The sequence below is a fragment of the Colias eurytheme genome, chromosome 18 (assembly GCF_061535395.1).
Source record: "Colias eurytheme isolate Ceu_HAF_F1 chromosome 18, ilColEury1 Martin Lab GWU primary, whole genome shotgun sequence".
Classification (NCBI taxonomy): domain Eukaryota; kingdom Metazoa; phylum Arthropoda; class Insecta; order Lepidoptera; family Pieridae; genus Colias; species Colias eurytheme.
The window spans coordinates 6,151,134-6,163,464 of NC_142997.1; the positions used below are offsets into that span (position 1 = coordinate 6,151,134).

At 33.0% G+C, this 12,331-nt stretch overlaps 2 protein-coding genes across 2 annotated transcripts; one reads left to right on the forward strand and one right to left on the reverse strand.

The window, feature by feature from the left end:
• The first annotated feature begins 2,062 nt into the window (after positions 1–2,062).
• mRpL37 (mitochondrial ribosomal protein L37) lies at positions 2,063–5,506 on the forward strand. The gene is made up of 5 exons (XM_090112241.1): positions 2,063–2,319; positions 2,641–2,988; positions 3,093–3,379; positions 3,647–3,816; positions 5,201–5,506. The coding sequence occupies exons 1-5, from the start codon at positions 2,141–2,143 to the stop codon at positions 5,447–5,449; spliced, it is 1,233 nt and encodes a 410-aa protein (XP_089968367.1). The 5' UTR covers positions 2,063–2,140; the 3' UTR covers positions 5,450–5,506.
• Positions 5,502–11,864, reverse strand: sip3 (septin interacting protein 3). The gene is made up of 11 exons (XM_090112240.1): positions 11,547–11,864; positions 11,335–11,427; positions 10,854–11,006; positions 10,462–10,656; positions 9,991–10,175; positions 9,755–9,897; positions 8,395–8,622; positions 7,442–7,566; positions 6,806–6,924; positions 6,384–6,542; positions 5,502–5,793 (listed from the first exon to the last, which is right to left on the reverse strand). Exons 1-11 carry the CDS (start codon positions 11,685–11,687, stop codon positions 5,724–5,726), a joined length of 1,611 nt encoding a protein of 536 aa, XP_089968366.1. The 5' UTR covers positions 11,688–11,864; the 3' UTR covers positions 5,502–5,723.
• Between the last annotated feature and the right edge of the window lie 467 nt (positions 11,865–12,331).

Here is a 12,331-nt window from a genome sequence, read left to right on the forward strand (position 1 = left end):
GAAAAAATGACTAAATGACTAGGTACGTCTTGCTAAAAATACATTTAATAGATTTTGAAAGGTATTTACTAATATGTATTACTAAAACTATTAACTAATACTAGGTTGTAGTAGGTATTGATATAAATTTATTTAATTTATAATGTGTTAACATAATTATATTATGTTATACAAATGACCGATATCAAAACTATTTAGTAAATAGCACATCTAAATAATATGCAGTAATTTGTGAAATCAAATCTTTTTTTACATTTTACTTTTCTTTTTTGAAGTTGTTTTTCTTTATCGTAGTTATTTATAATGTACATGTACAACTATGATTTATAACATTTGATTTTTTTTAATAATACCTTTTTTATCAACTGGCAATTTAGTTTAGTTTTCTCTAAAAATTTCTGGCAACACTCATGATGATATCGGAACGATTTTATCGGACAATGTGAAAGGGCAAATTGTATCCGATATCGGATATCGGCTATCGGCGTCCGATATCCGATATCGGATCGGATAATGTGAAAACGCTCTTATAGACTAAACCACAATGTAGGTAAGTATATGCTACAGTTAAATTATAAACACTGTTAGATTATAATCTAGATATCCCACGAGATTCCATTCCGCCGGAAATGGTCACAAATTGCTTACCTACCTACTATTTAATGCATTGTCTAAAGATATCGATTAAAATTTATTGAAAGATATGTTAGATAAGGACAAATTCCCAACGGGAGAACTCTCGCTCGGACCGCTTTTGGTTAGCTAGGTACCTACGGCCTACCGCTTAAAAGAAAATATGAGTATAGATCTAATTTTAGCAAAACAAAACTTTTGGTGCACCGTCTAGTTAATAGTATAACGTCTTTGCGACGAACACAACTTTTTTTTAATTGGCCGCGGCAAAGGTAATAAAATACTTTACTTGCAAGTTGCACGGTACGTTGCACGGTCATCTCATCGAAGTCGCCATACAAACGTCGGTCGTCGCCCGTTGCCACAACTGGCAGCTCCCATAAAAGTGGTTAATTTGGTGAACATTGGAACACAAAGTTTTTCAGACAATACTTACTCATAGTTTTACAGAAAATTTAAAACACAAGAAGCGATAGCAGCCAAAACTGGTGTAAAAAAAGAATTGTGAATTCAAGTTTAACTTTCATAGAATAGGTACCTATAGCTTAGAGCATAATATAGCGTAGAATAGTTTTCGAAAATCGTTTAAAAATGTTTTTATTTTGTCTATACATCCATACTAATATTATAAATGCGAAAGTAACTCTGTCTGTCTGTCTGTTACTCAATCACGCCTAAACTACTGAACCAATTTTCATGAAATTTGGTATGGAGATATTTTGATACCCGAGAAAGGACATAGGCTACTTTTTATCCCGGGAAAATGACGCAATCCCGGAAATCCCACTGGAACGGGAACTATGCGGGTTTTTCTTTGACTGCGCGGGCGAAGCAGCGGGCGGAAACCTAGTATAATATAATATTATAACGTGTTACTTTAACTATCTATATAATATGAAAAACGCAAAGCTGATTGACTAATCTATCAACACACATCCCAAACTACTGGACCCATCGGGCTGAAATTTGTTATCCAAATAGCCACTACGATGCCTAGAAAACGTAATACAGGGTGACTTAGCCGAAACTTATTACCTATGTACAATGTTTACTTCTTTTTACTCTAAACGAGCTATAGGTACTTTCATATTACCTATATCAAGTCCCTGTAGATTCATGCATATTGTATTACCAACAAGCCAGGTTAAAGATAAACGAGATAAAAATAATATCGGATTGGTTGAAACTATTAACAGTTTCAGATACAATGTAATGTTTCGGTTTTTTACTCCAAATGAGTTATACTATCACCCCTTTATGACTATATAAGTCATCCTGTACAATAAAAGAAATTTTAAGAACCTAAAATCTTTCTTTTTTTCGTCAAATTTTATTTTATTGTGGCTAAAAGTTTATGCTCATCACTATGAAGTGTAATAAAAAAAAAGCTTTAACTATACGTCAAATGTCACTTGTCATTTATGTCAATTTCTATAAATTAACCTACGTTTTGCACGATTATAGATCGAAGTAGATTTAATATTTACCAGGCAATATTTAAAATAAAATGAAACTGTCGAGAGTTTTATACGCTCAACATATCGGATTTATGTTTAAAAAGCATTGGATGATACAGGGCAAACGAGTGCCTATAGATACAGGTATCGAACAGTATTTAAAAGAAAAGGGCATAAAAGTTGAAGATGCTCTAGAATTTGTGAAAGAAGAACCAGTTCAGCATGAAAGGTTTGTCTTAAGTTACCAAAGGATTCTGTTGCAATATAAGCTGGAGAGTTTCGTCTTGTTTTCGGTCCGCCCCGGCTTCGCCCGTGGTACATGTTTACGTTTTCTTTCCATAAGAATCTTCCTCGTACTTCAAGGAATATTAAAAATAATTAACGAAATTGGTTCAGCCGTTCTCGAGTGATGCGCACACTCATTTTGTGATTCATTTTTGTATTATACGCTATGGATATTATTATTCATTAACTTCAAGCATCACCCTTAATTTTTATAAGTAATATAATTTTTTCAAGATACTAATAATTATATTCAATTTTATTCCAGGCTTAACATTGTAGGGCCTTATGAAAGACCTCTGCCATTAGACCAAAATCACCCAGATTACAAGGAAAAACCATGTTACACTCTTAAAAATACAACTGTTCTTCTGGAAGGTGTTGCCCAAGCACAAGTTTTGACAAAAACTGTCATAGCTGAAAATAAACTACCACCAAGAATAGAAGAGTTGGCAACACTACCAGCACCGAAAGCTGTTCACGAAGGGGTTAAAAAAGCAATCTTAAGTGCCAATGTATTTGATTGCGAACAGAAAAAATTGCCAAAAATCAAAGATTCAGAGAGACCAGCATTTAACTTTCCTCGGATTTTAGGAATATCTGACAGGCGTAGAAAGTGTGTAATTTATATTTTCAAACTAATTCAACCTTTTTATATTTAAAAACTATATACTTTTTAACTGTTCTTACAAATGGTAACTAATTGATGTTTTATTTCAGTGTTATCTTAACAAACAGATTAATACAACTAGTTGAAAAGAGCAGTGATGTTGACGTAACTCAGAACAAGTATGTTGTAAATGATGTTGAATGCAGCACACTTTTCGACAAAGACGACGAACTCATACAATTTCAGGATATATCCAACATTCTAGTCACAAGTAATAAGCCCCTGAAACATGACATAGAAGATGATACAGACTTCATTGACATACCTGATTTATATCCTGTAAAGCATACAGTGACATTACCAACTGAGCATTTCTATAATGAGTCTAGTAAATACCGTAAGTTAACTTGATATTTTGATCAGCTTTTTTGAGCAAATTTAATGTTTTCTCTGAAAATAGCATCATTAACTTCATACATAAATGTAGAATGTCCTGAATTCAATGACTGAAAGAAAATTATATTTATTCAATTATTTTATTTAAATTCTATTAAAAAATGTGAGATGTTGCAATCACAAATTTTATTGATCATGATCATTCATTAAAAAAGCTGTAGAGCATCAGAATGTAGTTTATCGAAAAAAAAATTGTAATACTTCACAGCAATTCGGTCAACTGTTGCCTTGAAATATCCGCACACCACTTGGCTGCACTACAATCATACAGAGGTGAAGAACATCTATGAAGAGCCAGTAACCAAACACCAAGTGCTTGGCCGTTCGTTGACTCATGCCTTTACTGTTGCTTCGGCATTCGCTAAACAATTATATGGGGTATGTATAATGTTCTTTTCTCTTATACTAGCTTTTCGTCCCGGCTCCGCCCATGCCGTAATTTTTTTTTATTAGTTTATCCTAATCCCAGTGGAGATGAATCCAACTACCAAATATCATTAAAATCTGTTCAGCCGATCTTGAGTTACTGTGGTGACAAGTCTTCCTTTTTTCTATGTATAAATATTAGATATATAGTTGACCAAGTTATTTGTTTATAAAAATTTTGCATAAAGATAAATTTGGAAACAAATACTATAATTTTTTGGCACTTTATGCCTTTTATTACAACCAACCTGCACTTAAAGTGAATACACCAATATGTTTAAAAATCTTAACATGATATAAGATAGAATAATATATATTTAGCAGTATTATAAATTGATATAAAACAGATAGACCGGGAGATACTGACACAAAATTTCGAGTCATTTGTAACAGGATGGCGGTTCTACAGGGTTCTTAGTACGCAATGACAAAAAGAAAAATGATGGTGTGAACGCTGGTACCGGTGGCTTAGTCGCGTGGGCGTTAGTCGAACTCATCGGAAAATAGCGAAAGTCAAACGATTTGTAACAGTATGGCACTTATTTTTCCTAAATTTTAAATTTCAAAGATCTAGGTGTTGGAAATCTTCACTTATATAAATTAATAATAAATTTATTTTTCAAGTATGACAGCACTTTTTCCCCCTACTAGAAGTATGGCAAATATAATAATGGTCACATTTTATCAAATACTCTCCAAAAAGCCAAATGCAATACTGGTACAAAAAGATAGGCGAAATAAAAAATTTTTGCAGATTTTCGGCGGTATGGCGACCATTTGGAATCGTCCGAAAAGTATGGCATGGCGATTTTCGTAAATGGCTGCACGACGATGGTTACCTGTGCAAAAGTTAGCTTGGTACAAATGGTTGAATAATTGTTTTTTTTAAATCAACACATTCGCGTCGGTATGGCGGGCTGTAAGTCATACCGGAAAAGTATGGCATGACACTACCGCCTACTTCTTTTTTATGGGCTATCGGTAAATTCTAAAATTTTTGTGTTACAAATCGTTTGACTTTCGCTATTTTTCCGACGAGTTCGACTAACGCCCACGCGACTAACCCACCGGTACCAGCGTTCACACCATCATTTTTCTTTTTGTCATTGCGTACTAAGACCCCTGTAGAACCGCCATCCTGTTACAAATGACTCGAAATTTTGTGTCAGTATCTCCCGGTCTAAGAGGTTAATTTCGAAGCAATGTTCAAATTATCTCATGAAATTTGAGCAATATTTGACATCTAAACACAATTTTATTCATACTGTTTGCATAAAAATTATATTATTTAAAGTTAAGTAAGAGCTCCTACTGATCTTTTTCATTTATTTTATAGGAAGATGTAAAGGACTTGCCGGAACCTGTACATGTAAATTGTATACAAACAGATGGCCAGAATTACCATTTTGGAGTATTTGAATTGAATACATTAAATGTTGATGGTGCGGAGGGCACTAAGAATGTATGGTATTGCAAGAATGATATGAAGTTGTACGACTCAAGCCGTTATTTCAGTGGAATGCCATCATTAGAAAACTACAACCCTAAAGTATATGGCTATATAAATGCCTTTTACAATTGTTAAGTTAATTTAATTACTGTATAGTTGTATAGTTATAGTCTAATAAATAAATATAGTTTACATAAAGGTTTTATTTTCCTTGACTAGCTAGTATTTAAGATGTTTGAAGAAAAAGTATGATTTAAATGTATTCATGTGTATATCTCATTATATTTACAAGAACATAAATACATTTATTTTCGATTAGCATACACAAGTTTACACATACCAAAACACTTTGTACAATAAAATTAATAAAATATACGACAGTGTAATGCAGAGTCTATTACATCAAAATTCAATTCTCTAAACTAAATTTCTGTAATCGACGTCTTCTTAACTCTTCGGCGTCTGCATCAAGGATCTCGCTGCAAATAAATATAAGGTTTATTAACATGGTGATATGACAGACTTTTAAACATTGAGTTACATGTACTACATACTAGAGAGGACATCGGTACTACACTATTTTTAACATGAGTTAGTGTCAATTGTCTCAAACTCAATTTTTTTTTGTTACATTGATTGGTTTTAATTGATAAGTTTATTCATATTTTTTTAATAAAATAAACAATATTTATTTGTTACATTGATTGGTTTTAATTTATAAATAATAAGAGGCAGAATATCTACAGTGTACGACTCACTAGCCGCTCCGCGCCGCCGCGCTTGTCGCACAGATGTTGTTCGTGGTGGCCCTCTCTAGTAATAATACCTCAATGCTTTTAAAGTTAATAAATATAAATGTGAGTTTCGTTTTAAGTTTGATTTTAACAAAAAAAAATCAATATAACTAGAAACATGCTTAAACTCATGAAACTATTGTATTGTCACCGAACCTTCGAACCTAAGTGCACAAAGTTTGAATTAAATCTATCCGTTACAAGTGGCTCAAAATCGAGTCTAAAGGGGTCAGTTACATACCAGGTGAAGCAAATAAAAGTGTGTTTACAAATACCTAGAACTTTCCGTGGGCATATCTTCCACTCGATCGAAATCGAAGTCGTCTGCGAAGTCATCAGTGCTGGTTGATGGGCCGGGGGTGGGGGTGAAAGATGTGCTTGGTACTTCCGGTTTTACTTTAACTGGAGTCGGTACGGGGGATGGCTCGGTGCGACTAGAGTAAATAATAAACATATTAATCTCGACTAATAGTAGTTGTATGTTAAAAAATTGGATGTAACAAATATACTCAAAAATCTACTCTATGGATTTTAAATATTATTTTACTGTTAGATTGTTGCTTCTCTGCCAAGTAACAGGATATTCGATTATGATACAGACTATAATATGAATCGTTGAAAGATAACTTTTAAAAACAGTATCAAATTATTTAATAGCAAAGTGTCTAAATTGAGAAATAAATGTGTATTGACTCACTTGATATCAGTCTGGGTAGCAACATTGGCACAATTCAAAGGCAAGTTCGTAACGACAGTGGAGTATTGCTGCATCAACAGTACGGACGCGTCCAACATCGCTTGGATCTCTCGGAGTAGCTGAAATTAAAATGAAATTGCTAACAAAAAAACATGAAATACAATTATAGAGTAAATTTGAGTTATCACATCATTCACTAATATTACTCTGATACAAATATTACGTATCATTTCATTGTGAATATACTATTTTATATATTTGTTACACCTATCTACATGGTTGTACACAAATAAATAAACAACAACTGTTATATTATTTTTGTTCTCCCACGTGTCGCATTGTACAATAATAGGACAACAATATACAGTATGTCTTTGTCTATTTATAATTTACAACCTACATTGTATAGGTATAGGCTTGGTTATAGGTAGTGCATTTTTTTTGTTACATTTGTGTTTCGTGTGTAATAAGTTAATAACCTAAAATTTGCTGTCAAATTTTTATACGAAAAATATCTATATTTATATTTGCCACCCTTCGAAAAAATTGAATTGAATCTATATTTATAGGAGTTAAGACTGTCACGGTGTGGTGTTCTATAATCCTATAAAATATTGTTAATATATTTCAACTCACGTGTAATCTCGCTTCGATATTCCTCCGTTCGGTGCCTTCCATCCTCTGCAGTTCCTCCACAGTAAGGGTTGCGAGGGACGCGGGCCGCGGCGGGGGAGGGGGTGGCATGCCCCACGCCATCATTGCTGTTCAAATGATAATATAAAATATAATTAATTAATTTGTTATCAAAGTTAAATGTCTATTTGTGAAAGATCTATCATAATCGGTATTTTTTTTTTAATTTAGCCATGTACCTACACTTGTTAGCTGTATCAGCGTATGTAAAAGGTGATATTTTTCAGCTTTGTACAAGAAATTACTGAGATTTCAGATCAACCACAGTTTGCTGTAGTACATAGATTAGACTCGAACTTTATAGTCTTAAGTGTAAAATATTCCTGTTTATCTGGGACTAAAAGCTAAACCATAATATATAACCATTATACAGGGTGTCCCACTATTGGTATACTAAGCGCGACGAGACTTGTAGTTTAGCATACACTGATCACGTAAAAAATACTTAAACAACAAAATTACGTCAAAAATTTTTTGCTAAATTTTTCCTGAAAATCCATGTTTTCTTCTCTAGCTTCGCGCAGCCGGCATATACCGCTTCGCTTATGTGAGCATTTTGTCTATGAAAACATAATCTTAAACGATAGCTCACGTGCTGGTGGTAAAGTTGGGCGGGTTGCTTGTTATGGGTGTACACATAGAGTTTTAAGAATTCATCTATTTGAAAAAAAAATGCGTCTGGAATTTTATAAGTATTTTTTACGAACTCAGCGTATGCAAAACTATAACCTCCTTTGAGCTTAGTATACCAACAACGGGACACCCTGTATAGCCATAGGCAATGTAGCATTTAAATAATTTGTAATATTCAAAAATTTCAGAGCTCATTTCATCGAACAAATAAGCAAAACCTCTTTATACTATCAGTGTTACGTATAGATTGTTTAGCAACATACGTGGTGGAGGCATATTCGGGAAGGGCGGGGGCGGTGGCCCGGCCCCGGGCGGCGGCGGCACGGCCCCGGGCGCGGGCGTGGGCGGCGCGTTCGGCGCATTGTGCGGCGCGTCCGGCGCCGGGGCGCGCAACACGTTCAGCCGGCACGTGGGGCACGTCTGCTGCCGCTGGAACCACAGGCGGAGGCACGCTGCGTGGAATATGTGGTTGCAGGGCAGCTTCTTGGCACCTGGGGGTGAAAATATACATGACTAGCTGTTCCCCGCGGTTGCACCCGCATTGCTCCGCTCCTGTTGATCTTAGCGTGATGATATATAGCCTTATAGCCTTCCTCGATAAACCGACAGAACACCGGAAGAATTTTTCAAATCGGACCAGTAGTTTCCGAGATTAGCGCGTTCAAACAAACAAACAAACTCTTCAGCTTTATAATATTAGTATAGATTATCGAAATGCTTTGTAGTAAAATACATTGTTAGAGTACATAATAAGTCTAAGGTTTTGTGATGCTAACCATAGGTTAAATAGTTGGATACTCATTGATTCTTATTATTGATGTACACAGTACATTTTGAACTTTGTCAGTGTGATAATAAATAAGTACCTAATTCACATTTATTCATACTGCATAATATGGGACTAAGTTTTGCTTAAAAGTTAAAACATAACTTTTAACTCATTATTACCCAAGATCAAAATATTAATTATATTCACTTAAACACTTAAGTCTTAAGCTATTATAATTCATAATATTTTTATTTCAAAAATATAATTTATCATATTTTTTTACATTAACCTAACTCAATATATTCGTAATATTCTACATTCGGGCGACCTTTCTAATATGTTAAAATATAAACCAACAAGGCATCAAATCTCACAAACATCCTTGGAATTAACTCTCTGAATACGAAAGTCCTAATTACGCAAGGTTCATTGATCTCACAATCGCAATAACATTAAGAGTTAAATTTAATACATGAGTGTATTATATTTCAACTGCAATATTCCTATATTGGTTTTACTTGCCCAAGAAACAATAAATAAATTATTTTCGCTATCTTATTAAAAATATGTACAATGTAAGTAATCAATCAAATACACTATCATACTACTTTAATATATCTTATGAACTAGGAATAAAACTAAAATTAATATATTTTAAAAACTGGTCCTGCTAACCAGTTTCACTTGAGTTAAACTATACTTTTATTGGAAAATTTTCATATATGACCGGGCAGGATATAAAGTATTAAACTGTACCATAATCAGATCATGTTAGCATTGAATTCCTATTTCCTACATAAGGTTACTTTTTATACTATAAACATACAATTTTAAAACAAGTAGGATAAACAAACCTCCATGCATCTCCTCACGGCAGATAATACACTCATTATCTGCAGCAGCCAACTCTTCAGGTGTTGCATCTGGATACAGGGTGTTCATGTTCCTGATCGCACGTCGAGACAGTACCACATCATTGTAAGCTCTCTTGAAACTCCTACAAGAAAAATAGAATAGATGTTTATCATCATAAATCAATAAACTTTTAAAATAATTCAAATTGAAATACATATTTTTTTCATCATCTTACCTCATTGTTTCATACATGGGTCGGAAAGCAAATAGTGGCAATGTATATATCCTGACCATTACGGCAACGAAACCAACATACAACAATACTTTGAAGAAGTTAATCACCAATTCAGTGTAAAGTAGTACAGCAGCCTTGCTCTCCCATGGTGCTTCCCAGCGAGAATCAATAGCATGAAGAATATACTAAAAACAATTGTTAATTACTGACATGTAATAAAAATAAAATTAAACAGTTATTACATAACATACTGTTATCAAAAAGTTTATGAAATCAATAGAAAAACTATTGAAATATGAAAAATGTACTATACATAAATAAATTTAATGCAAAAACATGGTTTTAAATAATTAATTTTATCAATGACAAATAAACAAATAGAAAACCAAATTCATTAGCTTTAAGATAAAATAACAGAATTTATTTAAACAATTTCTTCACACATTATAATTAAAAAACATTTTTAGGTACCTTGATTAAAATGTTAACAATCATCACAAGTAATATGCTATACTCAAATCCAAAGACGAGCTGTACCGATGGACCTCGTAAAATAGTAAATTGATAGGCATGGTGGATAAAAAAGAAATCAGCTTGTGCCAGCAACATGAGTAGTGTTAAGATTCGTACATGAAACAGCCAACCAATGACAGGACTTCTTTCCATCTAAAAAAGAATATAATACAATTCAAATCAAAACTACCATATTCAATTATCGTCACAAAATGTACATAATCTTTCATACATATACCCAACCACTATACCCAACAAAAAGTGATTAATTGATATATTCTTAAGTTATTAAAACTAAAATATTTCATAATTATTATATTTCTATAAATGCCTTATAATTTTATACTCACATAATCAACCCTGTCCTCAGCAAGCCAGTGGAATGCTTTCAGGAATAATAACACAGTGAATAGTGCTATGAATTTTGGATTGAAATCATCTCTAAAGACGGTAAACGCCAGGCATGTTTCAGTTATAGCATACCAAGATCTTTCTATTAAGTGCTGAAAGAATATTAAATTGATGTAATATTAATATTAAATGAATAAGATAAAGAATTAATTTAAAAACAATTACCTAATTCTACCATACAATTATTTTCAAATTGATTGTTGAATTAATTTAGCATTTAACAGTGATGCAATAAAAACATATATAAGCAGCACATGACACTTAAAATATTATTATGACATACCTACTTAAAAATGTACATAAAATTATTCTTATCAGAATATTGGAGGTGAGAAAAATGTTAACAATAATACATTTTTAAATTGGTTCATATTTATATTGATTGAAGTCTTTTTATATTATTATAAATCAAGCAAGTACCTCAAGTTCTGCAGGACGCAATTGCCCAAAGAAAATCTTCCTTATTACTTTTCCAACTAGCAATACAAGAATTAGGCCCTGTAAATACATGACCTGCAAGAAAAAAAACATTACATTCAACAGTATGGACTGCATAGCCATGGAATCTACGCAATATGGGGTTTCATTTTGCAAGCAGCCAGTTTTATTAACAAAAAATAAAGCATACTTACTGCCATGCTTGGATTAGAATTAGTGAGGTAAACCACGGAGGGGTAAAACTGTTTCTTCTGGTAGTATGCATTGCCGATTACTACGGTTGTGAGTGCAAGGCTGATAGCAGCAGCAACGAGAGCTTTCATTTTTACAGTCATCTAAAACATTTATTATTTCCTATCACAAAAAATTTGCACATGAAAGTCTTGAGAATATTCTAGGCACTCCCAAATCCCATTATTGTCAACAAATACATTTTCAAAACATCGTTTCGTATCAATAACTTCAACAAAAAAAATAATTTTGACGTGTTCAATGTTCATTTGTGACAAGTGCTGGGATGATTTTATGTTCGGATACTTGTTTCCATGTTGATCTTTATATCAAATTAATATTAATATTCTAGAAATATAGGAAATTAAAGATACATAATAGGAATGAAATAAGTAGCATTTAACGGTCTTACTAATAAAATGTTATCCATTCGCTATGCAATGGATTAGTTATTGCAATAACCTGTCTTGTTTTTATGATTTACGTTTCATGTGAGCAAGAGCAGGACACAGCTATGGTAGAAAATGGTTGAAATTTATCCATTGTTTAACTTTTTATTAGTAAGGCCGTGGTGTATAAGAATCTGTTAAATATTTCCAATATGGAAATATCACAGGGAAATACAAAAATAATAAAGTGCGTTTCACGAAAGAGTTCCCCTGCCGTTATGTTGGCTTACCTGACTGTCAGAAACGAAAATATTTTTTTTTAATCAAAAATGACAGAGAAAATATTTTCCTTTCTAGGC